We start from the raw sequence: 20568 nt of genomic DNA, 5'->3' as shown, positions 1-20568 counted from the left end.
AAATCTGTTGTCCATTGCACAATTTGCAAATATTTTTATACCTGGATCCCAGTGTCACGCACTGGGATGACAAAAAAAGGAACACTGAAATGACAGAAAAACAGCACCTGGGTAACAGAGGAATGATTTGAAAGCTATAAATTTTTAACATCAGTAGTACGGTCTATTCTTTTTTAACCTGAGTGCAATTGCGTCTTCCCAAACTTCACCATTACGCAATAACTTTTCTTTATTGTACATTAGCTCCTCTCTTGTTTCAGTAGCAAATTCAAAGTTAGGACCCTCCACAATTGCATCAACTGGACATGCCTCTTGGCAAAGTCCGCAGTATATGCATTTTGTCATATCAATATCATAGCGCGTAGTGCGGCGACTACCGTCTTCTCTTTCCTCTGCTTCAATAACTATTGCTTGAGCAGGGCAGATAACTTCGCATAATTTACAAGCTATGCATCGTTCTTCACCGTTTGGATACCTACGCAACGCATGCTCACCACGAAACCTTGGACTTAAAGGGCCCTTCTCCATAGGATACCTCAAAGTAACCTTTGGCTTAAACATATATTTTAATGTAATAACAAACCCTTTAATTAACTCTACAAAAGACCAATACCAAGCTAATTTCTTGAGCATAAAATATTTAAAACTTATATTGATAATTATAAATTATATTATCAGTTTTCAAAATAAATATTTTCACCTGAGTGACTTTTACAGCTTTTCTATATAATACATTCACTAGTATGATAGTACTGCATTAATATAAACTAGCAAGATAGATAAAAATTTCGAATATTTTCAAATTAGGTATTTTGGTTTCTTAAGTGTAATATTGCTAAGTAGTTTATATAGATAATGACAAACACAAATGAAACTATTTTCGCTTTATCGACCGTATTGGGTAAGTCAGGAGTTGCAGTAATCAGAATTTCAGGCAACTACGCGCTTAAAGCTTTAAATCATTTTCATATTAAGAAAGAAATTAAACCAAGATTTGCTACTTTAGTTGATCTATATGATGATTCCAGTCAATTGATAGATAATGGAATAATCATCTATTTCCCTGCTCCAAACAGTTTCACTGGCGAGGACGTTATAGAGTTACAAGTGCATGGAAGCAAGGCAGTCATAAAAATCATCTTGGAGGAATTATCAAAAATTTTTGTTATGGCCAGGCCTGGAGAATTCTCACTTAGGGCTTTTCTAAATGGTAAATTTGACTTAACGCAAATAGAAGGGATCGCAGATCTAATTGATGCTGAGACGAAAATGCAAGCTAAACAAGCGATTAAGCAGATATCTGGAGAATTGGAGAGACTATACAGCAATTGGAGGCAAAGATTAATAACGATACAATCCAAAATCGAAGCATATATAGACTTTCCAGAGGACATTTGGGCAGAAAAAAGTGAATTGGAAAAAATTAATAATGAAGTGCAATCTCTCATACAGTTGATACAAGAGCATTTAAATGATAATAGACGGGGCGAAAGGTTGCGTGAGGGTTTACATATTGTAATAACTGGTGAACCAAATGTCGGTAAATCAACTCTGTTTAATTTCTTAGCCAAGCGTGATATTGCTATTGTTTCTGAATATGCAGGCACAACAAGAGACGTGCTTGAAGCTCATATTGACATTGGCGGATACCCGATCATTCTCTCTGATACTGCTGGAATTCGTGAGAGTTCAGACCCGATAGAATCAGAAGGCATAAGTCGAGCAAAAAAGAGGTATTTTGAAGCTGATTTAAGAATAGAACTATTTCTTTTTGAACAACGTTATAATATCAATTGCAACGTTGTAAATAGCGATACTATTTATGTATTGAGCAAAGCTGACGATGCAATTAATGACAGAAGTATACTGATTGGCGGTGTAGATTTTCTACCTATTTCTATTTTAAAGGGAATAGGTACAAACAAGTTGATCTCTCTCATAAAAAAGAAGGCAGAGGAAAAATTTGGGCGCGATAGAGACACTCCTGTGATTACTCGGCAAAGACATAGGAGTCACATGCAGAAAGCACTGGAACATTTACAACGTTTTAATATCGATAATCCAATTGAGTTGATATCTGAAGATTTGAGGCTTGCTGCATTTGAACTTGGTGCGGTGATTGGAATTATTAATGTTGAGGAAATATTGAGTAGTGTGTTTAGCAACTTTTGCGTGGGCAAGTAAAGCTTTTATAGATTGCTTAAAATAAAATGTTGTGATAGAAAAGAAATGGACGGATGGCCGAGCGGTTTAAGGCACCAGTCTTGAAAACTGACGTACGTGATGAGCGTACCATGGGTTCGAATCCCATTCCGTCCGCACAGCATCTCGCTATGCTAGCTGATTTTTAGAGCTTATTTGGACTATGTGGTTCATAACGCTGGAAATCTTATCTAATCTAGCCTACATCTTTTAAAAATACATCCCTTTGTAAATTGACCTTATTAGCGAAGAAAGCTAATATCTATAAATAGATTACCATCTGAATATGAAAACCGATATAGTAATAATAGGTGCAGGGCCTATTGGAATATTCACTGCTTTTCACGCGGGAATGCTTGATATGAGATGTCATATAATAGATGTTTTGGATCAAGCAGGAGGACAATGCACAGCTCTTTACCCAGAAAAGCCAATATATGATATACCTGGTTATCCTGTAATTACTGCCCAAAAATTAATTGAGCAATTAATGGAGCAAGCTTCACCATTTGAGCCTGTTTACCATTTAAGTCAAAAAGTGGAAAAGATTTCGAATAACTGTGATCAAAGCTTTACTATCATAACTAACACAGGTACAGAGGTAAAATGTAAGGCTGTTATTGTTGCTGCAGGTAATGGAATGTTTGAACCTAACCGTCCACCCTTAAGTGGTATATTAGAATACGAAAATAAATCTGTATTTTACAGTGTAAATAAAATTTCTGATTTTCAGGACAAAACTATAGTCATTGCAGGGGGGGGTGATTCTGCAGCTGATTGGACTGTAGAACTTTCTAAAGTTGCAAAGAAAATTTATGTGATACATAGAAGAAAGGAATTTCGCTGCACTCCTGAAACTAGAAATAAATTAGAATCACTTGAAAATAATGGAAAGATAGAACTGGTAGTGCCATATCAATTACACGAACTAGCAGGAGGTAATGGGCAATTGAGCGCAGTGATAGTAAAAAACATTGCCTCTAAGGAAGAAAAAGAAATATCCGCTGATTTTTTGCTGCCATTTTTTGGATTGTCAATGAATCTTGGGCCAATAAACAGTTGGGGTATAGAGTTAGAACATGGCCGCATAACTGTCGACCCAGCTACACTTAGAACCAGTAGAGATAGAATATATGCAATCGGAGATATAGCTACTTATTCAGGCAAACTAAAGTTAATATTAAGTGGTTTTGCTGAGAGTGCCATGGCTTGTTATGACATATACAAAGTAATCCACAACTCTCCAGTCAATTTTCAATACTCGACTTCAAAGGGAATTCATGGGAAAGAAAAACTTACTTGACAAACTCCGCCAGCCCCCTTATTATGACAATAAGGGTATTTATGACTCAAAACTTGTTTTTGACCTGCAGGCTCAATGACAAAATTCAGTAAAAAACTCAGGGTATTTATTGGCGGATTACATAAAATTATAGCGGCTGCATGTCTTTTTTATTTTTTCTACATTCAGCCAAATCGCGCTTATTTTAAGCGTTAGCACATTATTACAGCGCCACTTACAGTAATATAGAGTCAAAACTCGCACCACGGGGCTTCTTTTGCCTTTTTTTTTATTTGGTAAATTTCTTAATGTTTATAGCTAAACGACAACCATCATCCCGCTATGTGTTAGCGGATGAGATACCGTGAATAAATCACGGTATGACGGTCTGCGGCGGAATGACGGTTCGCGGCGGAATGACGGTTAAGCAATTCGTTATCCCGCTATGTGTTAGCGGCTAAGAGATACCGCGAATGAATCGCGGTATGACGGTCTGCGGTGGAATGACGGTTCGCGGCGGTATGACGGTTAAGCAATTCGTCATCCCGCTACTTGTTAGCGGGATCTCTTGTTAGCGGATAAGATACCGCGAATGAATCGCGGTATGACGGTTCGCGGTGGAATGACGGTTAAGCAATTCGTCATCCCGCTACTTGTTAGCGGGATCTATGTAAGATACCGTGAATAAATCACGGTATGACGTAGGATTGCTGTCATCCCGCAGCGGGATCTCTTGTTAGCGCCGCGGCGGTATGACGGTTCGCAGTGGCATCTTCTTCATTCCGCTATGTGTTAGCAGCTAAGAGATACCGCGGCAGTATGACGGTTAAGTGGGGTGTCATCCCAGTCTGGGCACTGCCCACTGGTGGCCTAAACTACAACGTTCGTACAGCTATGCGTGTGACCAGAAAAAACATAGACCCCAAATGTCAGCTACTTTCATGACACCATTATAAAGTGTCACGCGCTGGGATGACGAAGAAAGAGCATAAGGCATTGTGTTTTACATTGTGCATTTTATTAACCGACACTATAAACAGCATCCTTACAATTATGAGATTGAACCACAACTTGCTCAAGCGTTAAACTGCAACGTTTTGCGTCCTTACTGTGATTTTCCCCAAGAACATTTGTCCTCTCTTGTTTTATTTCCTGAGTGAATTTCTCATTAACACCTTCAGCGCCAATCTTTTCCTGAGAGTATATAAGATTAGTACAATTTGTTTTTCTATAGTAATGTACACCAAGACACAAAATTAATAATGCAAGTACACCTGAGCCTATAAGTAATGATAGTCCTATGTCATTAGTCAAAGGGTTCTGGTAAAATTTTTGTACACCATTAACACCATTTGTTGCAAGTAGCCCTAAAGGAAGTGCTACATTTGCAGCAATTACACTGGCTAATAATGCAGTAAATAGTGGTCTGTCGTTGATTACTGATTCTATTTTGTTAGTTCTGCTAACTACTTTTTCGTCAATGTTGATGAAGTCATTCTTAGATTCCCAAGCATTAAGTACAAAATTTGAATGAGTGCCATTGCTATATTCTAGCCTTACAGATTTCATCACTTTGTCCTTTGGCTGGTGTTCTAACACCTTAGCTAAAATTTCATCCGCATCTTTCCCTTGGGTTTGATATTCTCTGGTATTTCTAAATTGCTTTATTGAAAAAAATATTGTGCTAATTGCAAGCAATGAAACGAGCGCAATTGCTGGTATAGTAATATAGTTTGGATTAATTTTAACCAATTCGGCAAGTGTTGCTTTATCTTGCAAATTCACCAAAATTGCAGGTATGCTGAGCATAACAGCAGTTACACCAGAAATTATAAAGCCCTTCTGCTGAATGGCATATTTTGCCCTTGGCCAGATTCTGTTTGTTTTTTTGCTTGGGCTGATTAAAGGAATTTCTGAATCCATTTCACTATTAGTATCATCACTTTTAAGTAGAGAAGGAGTATTGAATTTTTCTAACATATCTTTTTCACTTTTTTCCCTATCCCAAGGGTCACTAAATTCCGTTTCTTGTGAAACTGATCTTTTCATTTCTGAGCTTTGATTATCTATTCCACTGTCTAAACTCTTTTTCGAAGATTTTGTATCTGGGTTTATAGTTGCATAAAGAGTCCCTTCTGATTCACCGTAGACTGATCCTTCTGAAAGAGGTAGATTCAACTCTGCATAAGGAGATTCTTCTAATTCATTACCAGGTAATTCTAGCATTTGCGACACATCAAGTTGTAAAGCTCGACTTTTTGGCGGTACAGGAGGCGGTGTTTCATCTGTTCTTTGTCCTGTGTTTCTAAGTGCTGGTATTGGTAAGGTTCCTGGACTTGTCTTGCCATCTTCACCTATTGGTGTATAAGAAAGTGATTTTACTGTATCTTGATCTTGTGTTCCTGGCATATTTGCTCCAAAATTAATTACTAATGCTGCATTGATTACGCTATAGTTATTAAGATATAGTAAATACCAATTTACGGATAATTATTAGTATAGAAATTGTCTATCAAAGATTCTTTCATTCAGAGGGTAATCTTTGTCAAAAAGCAAAGTGATTGTGTTCTCATGGTCTTTTTGTATTTTTATCTGTGATATATCATGAAATTCTTTGTAATCTGATACTACAAGTGCTGGACGGTTTTTTGTGTCGTTAATGTCAATTTGTACGATTGTATCGTTTGATATTAACGCTCCATTCCAATGCCTTGGGTAATAGCTATTGATAGAGGTTAATGCAAGTAAATTTGAATTTAGCGGCAAGATTGGGCCACCGGCAGAGAAGTTATATGCAGTGCTACCTGTGGGAGTAGATAATATTACTCCGTCCCCTCTAAATTTTTCTACTTTTAGCTTATCATTAATAGTGATATTCATTTCTACTATTTGGTTTGCTTTTCTAAAAACATATACCTCATTTACCGCTATGTAGTGATACCTCTTGTCACTTGTGTCTGTTGCTTCCATTTTTAGCAAAGTTAACTGAGTTGAAGTTGCATGTTCTATATGATCAATTAAATCTTCACTGCGGCTAAAGCATTTATTCATCAAAAACCCAACATTGCCGGTATTTACCCCATACACATGCATGTTTTTATTTTCTATGACGTAATTATGCAAGGTACGCAGCATAAAGCCATCACCGCCAACAACTATCAGTAGATCAATTTCGGACTTATTTTCTTCTGTTATATTGATAAAATTAAGTTTCTTTAATAGTTTAGATACTTCCTGCGATTTTGGTGATTGAGAAGCAAAATAGCCTATATTTTTGTATTTATGCATGCTTTAGTAAACTCTCTAAAACTTAAAGAGGAGGAAAGTTAGAAAATGCTTCCATATTTATCGTTAAACTTAGCTAATTTGCTAGTTTTATTTGTTGATCCACTTGCCAAACTTCCAGTCCATGCAGGATGAGTTAGAGGATCTCTATCAAGTTTTATCTTATCACCTTCCTTTCCATAAGTGGAACGAGTTTCAAACTCTTGACCATCTGTCATGACTATAGTAACCTTATGATAATCAATTTCTGCCATTGTTGCTTATAAACTTTTAGTCAGTTAATATTCTAGTGAACTTAATTCACTAAGTCAATCATTATTCTAAAATATTGACAAAAAATAAATAAAATGTTATACTTAATAAGGAATAAATAATAGTTATCATGATTTTTGCTTTCCCTGGTCAGGGCTCTCAGTTTGTAGAAATGGGAAAGAGCTTATATAGTGAGTTTTCCGTTGCAAGACAAGTATTTAATGAAGTGGATAGCATATTGGGTAGAAAGCTGTCTCATTTAATCTTCAACGGTCCTATTGAAGAATTAACCATTACAGAAAACGCTCAGCCAGCTATAATGGCAGTGTCAATCGCGACGCTACGTGTTACCGAGCATGTGTTTGGTGAATCTCTTTTTTCTAATTATGGAATTAAATATGTTTGTGGGCATTCAGTCGGTGAATATACAGCGCTATGTGCTGCAGGGGCATTGACTCTTGAGTCTGCAATCAAGCTGCTGAAAATTCGCAGCGAAGCAATGCATGAAGCTTCTTTGAAATGTGAAGGGGGAATGGTTGCATTGCTTGGAGCGGAGCTAAACGAAGTGGAAGATGTTTTAAAATCAGTCCAGATTGATAGAGTTTGTGAAATTGCAAATGATAACGGTGGTGGGCAAATAGTTATAAGTGGTACTAGAGAGGGTCTTGAAATATTACCCGATTTGCTCAAGAACTTGAACATCAAGAGATTAGTTAAGTTACAGGTTAGTGGACCTTTTCACTCATCTCTTATGAAACCTGCTGATGAAAAAGTTTTGGAATTTTTGGAGGGTATTAAAATAACCCGTCCTATAGTTCCTTTGATATCAAATGTTACAGCTAAAGAGGAGAACGATCCCAAAGTTATAAAAGCTTTACTTGCTAAACAAGTCATAAGCAGAGTGAAATGGAGAGAAATGGTTTTATATATGGCAAGCCGTGGCATTAACAAATTTGTTGAAATTGGCCCTAATAAAGTTTTATCTAATCTAGTTAAAAGAATTGACCAATCTATCAGTACAAAAAATATAGGTAATATTGGTGATATTGACGGCTTCTTTAATGAATCATTAATATTGACAGCAAAGAATTTAAAAGTAAAAGCGTATAGCTAGCATAAAGTAAAAATTGGGCTATTTATTTACTTTTATTATTAATAGCAGTAAAATGTCAAACATCGACACTAAAGAATATGATCTAACGTTAGGTGATACCACAGTTAAGCTTTTTATTAAAAGTAGCGATACAAGTGGAATCAATTTTATCAATGTGCATCAAAATGAAGTAACTTCAAAAGAAGCTGGCGAGCGTATAATCCAGCAGTTTGGTGGAAGAATGCTGTACATTACCCATGGTGATGGTACCCCACGCAATGTAGAATTTTACTTAAATGGTGAGCGGTATGAATTCGATCCCAATCGTATATTTGACAACGTGGGTGCAGAGGCTAGTTTAAAAGAATTTGGCAATTTTTCAGAAGGTGCTTTGAAAGCAGTTAGAAATTTTGCAGAAAAAATTTTAGATTTCTTGCTTCCTGGTCAAGACCATGTCATCGCTCTGCATAATAACTACAACTCTCCCAGCTACTCATTCAAAAGCTATTTTTCTCCACCACTTTTCCGTGATGTACTGAAGATTTATCCAGAAGTATGTCCAGAAAGCGGAACGGGTGAGTTTTTCTACACAACAGTTGAAGATTGGTTTGAGGCTTTAAAACAGAAGAGAGTTTTTAATATAATATTGCAAAACAACAAAGCGGTTGAAGACGATGGTTCTTTATCTGTATATGCTGGAGAAAACAATATTCGGTACTCTAATGTGGAAGCAGAGCATGGTCATTTAGAGCAGCAAATAGATATGCTATCTGCTATGCACAGTGTTTTGTTTCCTAATGAGAACCAACCCTCAACAGTAGAGTTATAGTAGCATAAGGTGTACTATACAATCAACGAACTACCTGTCATTTCATCAGGTTTCTTAATTCCAAGTAGCTGTAAAATAGTAGGGGCAATATCAGATAACCTCCCGTCTCTTAGTTTTAGATTATCGCAAGACACAATAAATGGCACTTTATTTAGAGTGTGTGCTGTATGAGGTATATTATTTTCTTTATCGAACATACATTCCACATTACCATGGTCTGCAGTAACAATTAATGCGGTGTTGCTTGACTTTTTAACAGCACTCAGCACTTTCGCAAGACAACCATCTACAGCTAGCACAGCTTTCTCGGCTGCTTTTATATTACCTGTATGCCCTACCATATCAGGATTAGCGTAATTTACAACTATCAGTGCGAATTCTTGGGAGTGAATTTTTTCTACAAGCTTTTCTGTGAGCTTGAAGGCTGACATTTCGGGCTGCAAATCATAAGTTTGAACTTTTGGTGAGGGAATGAGTATTCTTTCTTCACCAGAGAAAGGTTCTTCTTTTCCACAATTGAAAAAGAAAGTCACATGAGCATATTTTTCGGTTTCAGCGATGCGTAATTGTTGCAATTTATTGTCTTCTATTGTTTGTCCTAAAGTGTTAGCAAAAGATATAGGAGGAAAAATATAAGGAATTTTGAGATCTTCTTTATATTTCATCATGCTTAAAATTGAAGAGAGTTTTGCTATTTCAGTATGGTTTGTTTTACTAAGCAAAATACTTGCTAATTGTATCATTCGATCAGCACGAAAGTTAGCCAACAGCACTCCATCTTCTGGTTTTATACCTTGATAATCATCTATTACTGCAGGCCTGACAAACTCATCAGTTATGTTATTTTGATAATTTTCATCAATCAACGATACTGCATTATCATGACGAGGTGCCTTTGCAAATGCGATAGCCTCATAAGCTTCAATTGTTCTCTCCCACCTGTTATCACGATCCATAGCATAGTAACGCCCAGAAACAGTAGCAATTCTTATGTCATTTCCCTTTATACTCTTTATAAATTCTTGAATGCATTTTTTTCCTGAATTTGGTAATGTGTCTCTGCCATCTAAAAATGCATGTATCACCACTTTGATTCCATACTGTGATATTTTATTTGCTAAAGTCGAAATATGCTTTTGATGCGAATGAACACCGCCATCTGACACTAATCCCATTATATGGCATACTCCGTTCTTACTTTTTAGATTACTAATAAAACTTTGTAGATTTGCATTGTTTTCTATTGTTCCAATCTCTTGATTAATGCGCTGAAGGCTTTGCATTACTACTCTACCACTGCCAATATTCATATGGCCAACTTCTGAATTACCTATTTGACTACCTGGTAACCCAACATCAGCTCCACAGGCGGATAAACTGCATTTTGGATAACTAGAGCTAATATATTGCCAACAGGGTGGATTTGCGTTGCTAATAGCATTATATTTACTGCTTTCTACGCCATTTCCCCAGCCATCTAGTATACATAAAACGATTGATTTAATGCCCATATAAGATTAACACTAGAATTTCATAGAGAAAAGCTCCCCGGGCCGGGTTCGAACCAGCGACCATTTGGTTAACAGCCAAATGCTCTACCACTGAGCTACCGAGGAATAAACCATCTTTAATTTATCACGTTGAACGTTGATTGTAAACGTTTTTTGTATACTTTGTAAGAGCCTGTTCAAATTCACTTCGCTTTATTACTTCAACAGTTGCACCAATAATATCTTTTATTTGCATTGCAAAATTCCTTCCTGTATAGCCTGCATCAACCAGTATATCTTTAACTCCAGAAAGGTTTTCTTTTGCATTGTTGACCATTCTCACAGCACTGCTGCGGTCAGTTGTTCCTGCAGTTGTTACATAAATTGCATGTGGTAAAACTTGAGTATCAACTGCGACATGGCCCTGAGATTTTTTTACCAGCATCTAGCCTTTTTCTTCAGCAGTATCTGCGTTCTTTACACTCTAAGCATCAATTATGTACAGGCTCTTAGCTATATTTCTAGCTGTAACTATAAATGTATGGATTTTTTATCGTGCCATGTTATAATTAACGTCTTGCTAAAAATTAAATATTGATGAATGAACTAAAAAAGTTAAGTATTACACAAATGCATGACGGGCTCAAAAAAAGGAGTTTTTCCGCTGTTGAACTCGTGGAGGCGCACATCAGTGCAGTTGAAAATGAGAAATTAAATGCATTTATAACAAAAACCCCAGAGATAGCAATGAAAGCTGCTAAAGCTGCAGATGAACATTTCTCTAGGCAAAAGGATGATTTAATCTCGCCACTCATGGGTATACCAGTTGGCATCAAAGATCTATTCTGTACAAAAGGAATAAAAACAACAGCATGCTCAAAAATGCTGGAAAATTTCGTTCCGACTTACGAATCTACAGTGTCTGACTTGCTTTTAAAAAGTGGAGCAGCCATGCTCGGTAAGCTTAATATGGATGAATTTGCTATGGGTTCTGCGAACACAAACAGCTATTTTGGCCCTGTTGAAAATGTGTGGATTAGAAAAAGTGATGGGGAAAAAGTTGTTCCTGGTGGATCATCTGGTGGATCTGCAGCATCGGTTGCTGGATTTTTATGCGCTGGAGCGTTAGGAAGCGACACCGGTGGATCTGTACGCCAACCAGCAGCTTATTGTGGAGTAGTTGGAATAAAGCCAACTTATGGAAGATGCTCGCGTTTTGGTATGATTGCATTTGCGAGTTCTCTGGATCAAGCAGGAGTCATTACTCGTTCTGTCTCTGATTCAGCATTAATGCTGGAAGCAATTTGTGGCTATGATAAAAAAGATTCAACATCGAGCGAAAAGCCAGTGCCTAAATTTTCTAGCTTTATAAATGGTAATGTCAAGGGTAAGTGTATTGGTATACCAAAAGAATATAGGATGGATGGAATTTCAGAGGAAATAGTTCATAATTGGGAAAGAGTTGCTTCCTATTTAAAAGAAAATGGCGCTGAAGTTGTTGACATTACTCTGCCACATACTAAATATGCAATACCGGTCTATTATTTAATCTGTTCTGCTGAAACTTCATCCAATCTTGCTCGTTACGATGGTGTGCGTTATGGATTAAGGGTTGATGCTGATACCCTTGAAGAAATGTATTCACTAACAAGAGCAGAAGGTTTTGGTAAAGAGGTGAAAAGAAGAATTTTAATTGGCGCTTATGCGCTTTCTTCAGGTCATTATAATGAATATTACGAAAAAGCGCAGTGCATTAGAGCATTAATCAGAAATGATTTTATAAAAGCGTTTGAAAAAATAGATTACATACTTGTACCATCTGCTCCAACAGAAGCTTTTGGCTTAAATGAAAAGCCAGATCCGCTAATTATGTGCATCAATGATGTGTTTACCGTGCCAGCAAGTCTTGCAGGATTACCTGCTATTTCTGTTCCTGTTGGGCTTTCCAATGAGGGTTTACCACTTGCCTTGCAAGTGATTGGAAATTATTATGACGAAGCTGGAATATTAAATGTGGCAAGTGTGATAGAGCAAAATTGCGGCAGAATAATTAGACCTTTTGCATAATCTATTTTCTGATAGTAATCTTTGCATTAAAATTTGCTTATGCTCATCAACGTACTCTATGGTTCCATTTTTAGATGAATAGCAAAAACAGGGCATATTAATCTGTTTACAAAATTTTCGTGTAACAGTTCACACTTAATTAAACAGACTAAATTCTGTAATTTTTGGATGTTGAAAAATTTACCTTACGTTGTCATTCCAGCGCATAACGCTGAAATCTGGATTTATAGAAACGGATTAAACGAAAAAATTTACTTGACAAGCTCTAAGTAATTCGTCATTCCGCTATGTGTTAGCGGATGAGATACCGTGACGGTATGACGTAGGATTGCTGTCATCCCGCTACGTGTTAGCGGGATCTATGCTGGGAGATACCGCGGCGGTATGACGGTCTGCGGCGGTATGACGGTTCGTGGCGGAATGGCGGTTAAGCAATTCGTCATCCCGCTACCTGTTAGCGGGATCTATGCTGGGAGGTACCGCGGCGGTATGATAGTTCGTGGCGGAATGACGGTTAAGCAATTCGTCATCCCGCTACTTGTTAGCGGGATCTATGCCAAGAGATACCGTGACGATATGATGTAGGACTGCTGTCATCCCGCTACTTGTTAGCGAGATACCGCGAATGAATCGCGGTATGACGGTTCGTGATGGTATAACGGTTCGCGGCGGTATGACGGTTGAGCAATTCGTCATCCCGCTACCTGTTAGCGGCTAAGAGATACCGCGGCGGTATGACGTAGAGTGCTTAGAAGCGGTTATTTTGCTATAAATAGCTGTAATGGCATCATCTATTTTATTGCTATCACAGCCTGTTTGTGCAAGTTCAGCATTCCCACCACAGTTTTTTTCAACTGCTATTGATATTAGTTCCTTTGCGCTAATCTTATTGATTAAGTCTTTACTTACTTTAATAATCAAAACTGTTTTATCTTTTTCTGTTGCCGTGAAAGCTATTATCGTTTTTGGTTTTTGTTGCTGCAAAGCAAACTCTCTTATTACATTTGCTGGAATGTCAGTGAAAGTGTGGCTTATAAAATTTATTCCATTTATTTCAGTGCTTTTTATATTCTCTGCACTCACAAGCTTTTTATATAGGTTTTTTATTTTGATTTCGGATTTTTTGTGTTCTTGACTTAAAATACTTAATTTGCTTGTTATTTCACTTACTGGCGCTTTTACGAATTCTGCAACTTTTTTTAAGTTAATTTCATTATCACGTACATAATTAATTGCTTCCTGACCAGTTAAAGCTTCAATTCTCCTCACTCCAAAAGCAACAGAACTTTCTGTTACTATCTTAAATAAACCGATTTCTCCAGTATGTTCAACGTGCGTGCCACCACATAGCTCTTTCGAATCTCCAATATTTACAACTCTAACCTGATCACCATATTTCTCACCAAACAACGCCATGGCTCCTTCGTCTATGGCCTGATTCATGCTTTGAATTTTTGTAGATGCAGAAAGATTTTCTCTGATTAGAGAGTTTACCATATCCTCTACCCAGAATAACTGATCTTGAGTCACTTGAGTGTTATGGCTGAAGTCGAATCTCAGTCTATCTGGTGCAACTAGGGAACCTTTTTGAGTGACATGATCATCCAAGATTTTCCTCAATGCAAAGTGCAGAAGATGCGTAGCCGAATGATTTCTTCTTAAGGCTTGCCTTCTTTCCTTGTCAATGCTTGCTGTAACTATGTCACTTTTACAGATTGAGCCAGATTTAACCATGCATCTGTGCAAATATAGGTCATTAACCTTATTGGTATTCTCGACTGTAATAATACTTCTATCAGATTTGATCAGACTGCCAGTATCTCCTACCTGTCCACCTGACTCGCCATAAAAAGGTGTTTTATCAAGTATAATGGTTATCTTCTCTCCTTCCTTTGCAGAATCAATTATTTCATTTCTAGGGGAAATTATGGCTAGTATTTTCGCATCACTTACTTCATTGAACTCATAACCAACAAATTTTGTTTTGCCAAATTTATCGATCAAATCAAACCATACTTGCTCAACAGATTTTTCACCAGATCCAGCCCATTTAGCACGTGCGCTCTCTTTTTGTTCTCCCATTGCATTATCAAAACCCTTCTGGTCAAAATTTATTTTTTTCTCTTTTAAAACATCAAGTGTAATATCCAAAGGAAACCCATAGGTGTCATATAGCTTAAATGCTGATTCTCCAGGCAAAGTATCGCCCGATTTTAAGTCTATAGTGAATTTCTCCAGGAGATTGATACCTTTCATCAAAGTGTCTTTAAAGTTTTCTTCCTCTAATTTTAACGTCGTTTCTATTAAGCTTTTGGCTCTGACTAATTCAGGATAAACACCTCCCATATAAGCCGAACTCGTGCTATCTATCAGCGCCGGAAAAATGCGATGGAGTAGAGAATCATTATATCCAAGCAGGTGGATATAACGCGTGGCTCTCCTAATTAATCTGCGTAATACGTAATTCCTGCCCTCATTTCCAGGAAGCACTCCTTCTGCGATGAGAAATGCAGCCGCGCGAAGATGATCTGCTACGATCTTATGCGCTATTTTATTTTCCGTTCTTCCACAGTACTCTTGAGATTTATTGATCAGAGCAGAAAATAAATCAATATCATAGTTATCATGGACATTTTGCATTACAGTAGCTATTCTCTCAAGACCCATTCCAGTATCGATGCATTTTTTTGGCAATTTGTGTAAATTACCTTCTTCATCTTTGTTAAACTCCATGAATACCAGATTCCAGATTTCAACAATTCTATCGTCGTCTTGTAAATTAGGACTCCCATGGTCATAAAAAATTTCAGAACATGGACCGCATGGACCAGTGCTTCCCATACTCCAAAAGTTATCATCCGTTGTAATTCTTATGATTTTATCACTTGAAAAGCCACTTATCTTACGCCAAATCTCGTACGCCTCATCATCAGTATGGTAGACGGTTATGGATAGTCTGTTTTTATCAAGAGATAACTCCTTAGTGATAAATTTCCACGCAAATTCTATCGCAGTTTCCTTAAAGTAATCACCGAAGCTAAAATTTCCGAGCATTTCAAAAAATGTGTGATGCCGAGTTGTATAGCCAATATTTTCAAGATCGTTGTGTTTACCACCTGCTCTTAGGCACTTTTGACTTGAGACAGCACGTTTCATTTCAGTTTTTTGAGCACCAGTAAAAATATTTTTAAACTGCACCATACCAGCATTTGTGAACATGAGCGTTGGGTCATGTTCTGGAATCAAAGGAGAAGAAGAAACCTGCTCGTGGTCATTACTTACAAAAAATTTTATAAATCTTTCTCTAATTTCGTTTAGCTTCATCGTTTTTACTGAGGTTATCTATGTATAATAAGCTGCAATGAGAGTAAAATCAATTACAATACCACCACTCTCTATAGCTAACTCAAGAAAGGTTTCCCTACGTCATACCGCCGCGGTATCTCAGCATAGATTCCGCTAACAAGTAGCGGAATGACGAATTTGTTGTTTTTCAAATTGTAGGTAAACCTAAGCCACTTTAGCTATAGATCTCAGAACTTCTAGTGACATGCACCTTGTGGTAAGAAAAAATCAATATATTCACGATAAATTTACCTCATATCTGTGTTTTATATGTGGAAATTGGAATGGAAATTTATGTAGGCAAAGAAAAAAGAATAGCAAATGTGGTAACTGAGCACTGGAGTGACATAAAAGGACCAGACAGAGATTGGCCAGAAAGGCACGAAATAGACACTGCAGAAATAATGGAGTCATGGCAACATTGTTTTATCATTGAAGTCAAGGATCAAGGTTATATTTGTGAAAATGCAGGAGAAAAGGCTGTTGAATTCTATGGTTTTGAGAAAAAGACGCGCATTGATAATAAGTATGCAATTGATGCACCATTTTTGCGACTATATAAAATAGATGCAGTCATTGATAAACTTGATACTGTAATAGAGAGTAAATGCCCAATCAATGAAGAGGAAGAAAGTGAAAGTGTTAAAATGAGGCAAGTATTGTTGCCACTTGGGAATAAAGAAGGTATAACACACATATTGGGCGTAATTACTTTTAAACTCCTTTAATATACAATTTTAATTTGATTCTTTAATAAAATTATTTATACTAATGCTTAATTACTATTAAAGAACTCAATAGTAGTGTTTGTAAATTTATTTGGAATATGAAGAGAATAAAATTAAAAACCAAATCTTCTGTTAAAAAGCGCTTTCACCTTACAGCTAAGGGTAAAGTCATTTCTACTCAGTCGGGCAAAAGGCATGGCATGGTAAAGAGAAGTAAATCTAATATTCGTAATCAGCGCGGTACAACGATTCTTGGTAAATCTGACTCGCGTATAGTTAAGCTTTATATGCCTTATGGTATTTAACAAAATGGAGGTAAAATAAAATGGCTCGGGTAAAACGTGGAGTTACTACTCATGCTCGTCATAAAAAAATATTGAAACTGGCAAAGGGTTATAGAGGACGTGCAAAAAGCTGTTATAGAATTGCATTACAAAGAGTTGAAAAAGCACTGCAATATGCTTACAGAGACAGAAGAACCCGTAAACGTGATTTCCGTAGCTTATGGATAATACGTATTAATGCAGCAGCAAGAGAGCATGGGCTTACTTATGGTAGGTTTATGCATGGTCTTACACTTGCCGGCATTGATTTAAATAGAAAAATTCTTGCTGAGATGGCCGTTAATTATAAGGATAATTTTGCCAAATTAGTAGAAGCTGTAAGTGGTAAACTAGCGGAGAATTCTTAAAGCAAAAACACCATGAGAATTATTTTCATGGGATCACCAGGATTTGCTGTTAATTCTCTGAGCTTGTTACTGAAATCAAAGAGCGAAGTGGTAGCAGTATACACTAAGGCTCCAAAACCTTCAGGACGTGGACAGAAGCCAACGAAATCTCCAGTACATGTTATCGCTGAAGAAAGTAACATAGAGGTATGTACTCCTATTTCTCTAAAGTTTTCGGCAGAGCAAGAAAAATTTAGAAATTTCAAACCAGACGTTGCAGTTGTTGCTGCGTATGGATTGATACTTCCAAGAGAAATTTTGAATATTCCTAAATATGGTTGTATTAATATTCACCCTTCATTACTACCAAGGTGGCGTGGTGCAGCTCCGATACAGCACACAATTTTAGCAGGAGATCAAGAAACCGGGGTTAGCATTATGCAATTGGATGAAGGATTAGATTCCGGCCCTGTTTTAAAACAGGAAAAATTTCTTATCGAAAAGAACGATAACTACAAGACATTGCATGATAAATTGTCTGAATTAGGCAGTGATTTACTGCTGAAAGTGCTAAACGAAATTGAAAAACAGGTTCCCTTAAAACAGAACGATAATGATGCATGTTACGCTGACAAAGTGGAAGATTATAAAATTTATGCAAGTGATGCTTGTGAGGTTGCTTATAGAAAGGTTAAAGCGTTTTACCCAAAAGCGTTCATCAAGATAGAGAATAAACGTATCAGGATACTTGATGCTGACTTTGAAGCTCTCGCCTCAGAACAAGGTAAGATCATTAATGATAATATGCACATAAGTTTAAAAGGTGGCACTTTAATTCCTAAAGTTGTACAAATGGAAGGGAGAAATCCTTGCAGTATTGAAGATTTTATTCGTGGCTTGAAATCAAGCATGGTAAAAAATTTTATAGAATAGACTGCTTTGAAGGGAAGGTTAGGAGGGCTAAAGCAACTTCTACAATTTGGTATTCCGCTGCTTGTTAACGCAATCTACAACAAGATACCGCGTTTTGGTGTATGAACATTGCAATTTGCAGGTAATTTGAGTAGTAGATGGTGTCATTCCAGTCTGGAATCCAGTTTCTATTGTACAGCCACCTGGTGTGCTCATTTAAAGTGAAGTTTTCTGGATCCCAGTGTCTGGGCACTGGGATGACATCTTTCTTGGTCTCTTGTATCACAATGTTCGTACAGTTGTGGATACCGCGGCGGTATGACGTAGTAGCTATATATAGACAAATTCCTTTTTCTTAGATATAATCTTAAAAAACTTTCCATATAAAAATGAAAATAAAAAGAGCTTTAATATCAGTATACGATAAAACGAATATAATTGATCTTGCATCGTTTTTAACGCAGCAACAAATAGAGATTCTTTCAACGGGAAATACTTATAAAGCACTATCTGATGCCGGAATAAAAACACAAGAGGTCTCAGATTACACAGAATTTCCAGAGATACTGGGTGGTAGAGTAAAAACTTTACACCCTAAAATTCATGGAGGAATACTTTGCAATAGAGAAAAGCACAAAACGGAAATACAAAATCTAGGTATTGAGCCAATAGACCTGCTTATAACTAACCTATACCCATTTTGGGAGACAGTAAGTAGCGGCTCAAATGAAGATCAAATTATAGAACAAATTGATATCGGCGGAGTGGCGTTAATTAGAGCTGCAGCAAAAAACTTTCGTTTTACTTCAGTTATTTCTAGCATTCAAGACTACGAAGCACTAAAAGCTGAGATGATAAAAAATAACAATGAAACAACATTGGAATATAGAAAACATTTAGCAACCAAAGCATTTGCTCTCACTGCACACTATGACTCTAATATTTACAGTTGGTTTTTATCCCAGAGTAAAAATAATGAGTTGCCAGAGTTTTTTGCACTATATGGACATAAAGTACAAGAACTCAGGTATGGTGAAAATCCCCATCAAAAAGCTGCATTTTATAGTAATCAATTTACCAAATATCCGCTAGAAAAAATACATGGGAAAGAGTTGAGTTATAATAATATAGTAGATATAGAGTCCGCACTTAACATAATTTCTGAGTTTAAAGAGCCTGTAGCAGTGATAATAAAGCACAATAACCCATGTGGCACTGCTGTTGGTGATAATGCTTTGGAGGCATATGAAAAGGCCCTATCGTGTGATGAAGTAAGCAGTTTTGGTGGTATAGTAGCTTTAAATCGGGAGATAGATTTAAAGCTAGCAGAAAAATTAAACGAGATATTTTTGGAAGTAGTGATAGCACCTTCAGTCAGCAATGAAGCACTAAAAATTTTGCAAAGAAAGAAAAATTTAAGAGTGATTATTCATAAATCTTTCCAACAAAATGTGAAATACCAAACTAAAAATGTTGTTGGTGGGTTTTTGGTACAAGAAAATAATGACCACACAATAAAAGCAGAACAAGTAACAGAATACACTACAACAGAAAAAGAAAAGGAAGATCTTATTTTTGCCTGGAAAATATGTAAACATGTGAAATCCAACGCAATAGTTATAGCAAAAGATGGTTGTGCTATTGGCATCGGTGCAGGACAAACAAGCAGAATAGATAGTGTGAACATTGCAGTAAAAAAAGCAGGTGAAAAATGTAAAGGTGCAGTGCTTGCTTCAGATGCATTTTTTCCATTCCCAGATAGCATAGTAGAAAGTGCAAAACATGGAATTACAGCTATAATTCAGCCTGGTGGCTCGCTGAAAGATCAAGATGTGATAAAAGCTGCAAATGAAAATAAAATTGCTATGTTTTTCACTGGCGTTCGCAGTTTTTTCCATTAGGCTTTGTGTCTTATCGTCATACCGCCGCGGTATCTCTAGATCCCGCTAACAAGTAGCGGGATGACGGTTGTCAGGGTGTCATCCGAGTAGCTGACACTGGTTTCCATCCAAGACAGCAGTAGCCCCTTCAGTGTCATCCCAGTGCCCAGACACTGGAATCGAGGAAACTTACCAAGTAAATGTACAATAAGAACTAGATTCCAGACTGGAATGACACTCTACTTAACCGTCATACCGCCGCGGTATCTCTTAGCATAGATCCCGCTAACACGTAGCGGGATGACGAATTGCTTAACCTTCATACCGTCATGAACCGTCATACCGCGATTCATTCACGATATCTCATCCGCTAACAAGAGATCCCGCTGCGGGATGACGGTTGTCGTTTAACTATAAATGTTTAAGAAATTTACCAAACGAAAAAAAAGGCAAAAGAAGCCCCGTGGTGCGAGTTTTGACTCTATATTACTGTAAGTGGCGCTGTAATAATGTGCTGACGCTTAGTTTAAGCG

General features: G+C 37.1%; 6 protein-coding genes, 1 non-coding gene and 1 pseudogene across 7 annotated transcripts; 4 read left to right on the top strand and 4 right to left on the bottom strand.

Annotated features, from left to right (window-relative positions):
* Positions 1–150: 150 nt before the first annotated feature.
* LOC105557544 (NADH dehydrogenase [ubiquinone] iron-sulfur protein 8-B, mitochondrial-like) lies at positions 151–2311 on the bottom strand. Its single transcript, XM_012004801.1, has 2 exons — positions 2260–2311; positions 151–596 (listed from the first exon to the last, which is right to left on the bottom strand). The coding sequence occupies exons 1-2, from the start codon at positions 2309–2311 to the stop codon at positions 151–153; spliced, it is 498 nt and encodes a 165-aa protein (XP_011860191.1).
* Positions 2312–2488: 177 nt separating this feature from the next.
* On the top strand, positions 2489–3505 carry LOC105557543 (thioredoxin reductase-like). The gene has a single exon (XM_012004800.1). The coding sequence runs from the start codon at positions 2489–2491 to the stop codon at positions 3503–3505; it is 1017 nt and encodes a 338-aa protein (XP_011860190.1).
* A 3646-nt stretch (positions 3506–7151) lies between these two features.
* LOC105557542 (malonyl-CoA-acyl carrier protein transacylase, mitochondrial-like) lies at positions 7152–8135 on the top strand. Its single transcript, XM_012004799.1, has one exon. The coding sequence runs from the start codon at positions 7152–7154 to the stop codon at positions 8133–8135; it is 984 nt and encodes a 327-aa protein (XP_011860189.1).
* Positions 8136–8957: 822 nt separating this feature from the next.
* LOC105557541 (2,3-bisphosphoglycerate-independent phosphoglycerate mutase-like) lies at positions 8958–10878 on the bottom strand. The gene is made up of 2 exons (XM_012004798.1): positions 10641–10878; positions 8958–10420 (listed from the first exon to the last, which is right to left on the bottom strand). Exons 1-2 carry the CDS (start codon positions 10876–10878, stop codon positions 8958–8960), a joined length of 1701 nt encoding a protein of 566 aa, XP_011860188.1.
* Positions 10488–10559, bottom strand: Trnan-guu. The gene has a single exon. It is a non-coding gene; the product is annotated as a tRNA-Asn (tRNA).
* Positions 10879–11063: 185 nt separating the features above from the next.
* LOC105557540 lies at positions 11064–12500 on the top strand (annotated as a pseudogene).
* Positions 12501–13214: 714 nt separating this feature from the next.
* Positions 13215–15701, bottom strand: LOC105557539 (probable alanine--tRNA ligase, chloroplastic). Its single transcript, XM_012004796.1, has one exon. It carries the CDS (start codon positions 15699–15701, stop codon positions 13215–13217), a length of 2487 nt encoding a protein of 828 aa, XP_011860186.1.
* Positions 15702–17276: 1575 nt separating this feature from the next.
* On the top strand, positions 17277–20056 carry LOC105557538 (bifunctional purine biosynthesis protein purH-like). Its single transcript, XM_012004795.1, has 2 exons — positions 17277–18155; positions 18620–20056. Exons 1-2 carry the CDS (start codon positions 17277–17279, stop codon positions 20054–20056), a joined length of 2316 nt encoding a protein of 771 aa, XP_011860185.1.
* The last annotated feature ends 512 nt before the right edge of the window (positions 20057–20568 follow it).

The sequence above is a fragment of the Vollenhovia emeryi genome, unplaced genomic scaffold, assembly GCF_000949405.1.
Source record: "Vollenhovia emeryi isolate VEMERY1.0 unplaced genomic scaffold, V.emery_V1.0 DF939460.1, whole genome shotgun sequence".
Lineage (NCBI taxonomy): Eukaryota > Metazoa > Arthropoda > Insecta > Hymenoptera > Formicidae > Vollenhovia > Vollenhovia emeryi.
This window is presented reverse-complemented; position numbering and strand designations above follow the sequence as displayed.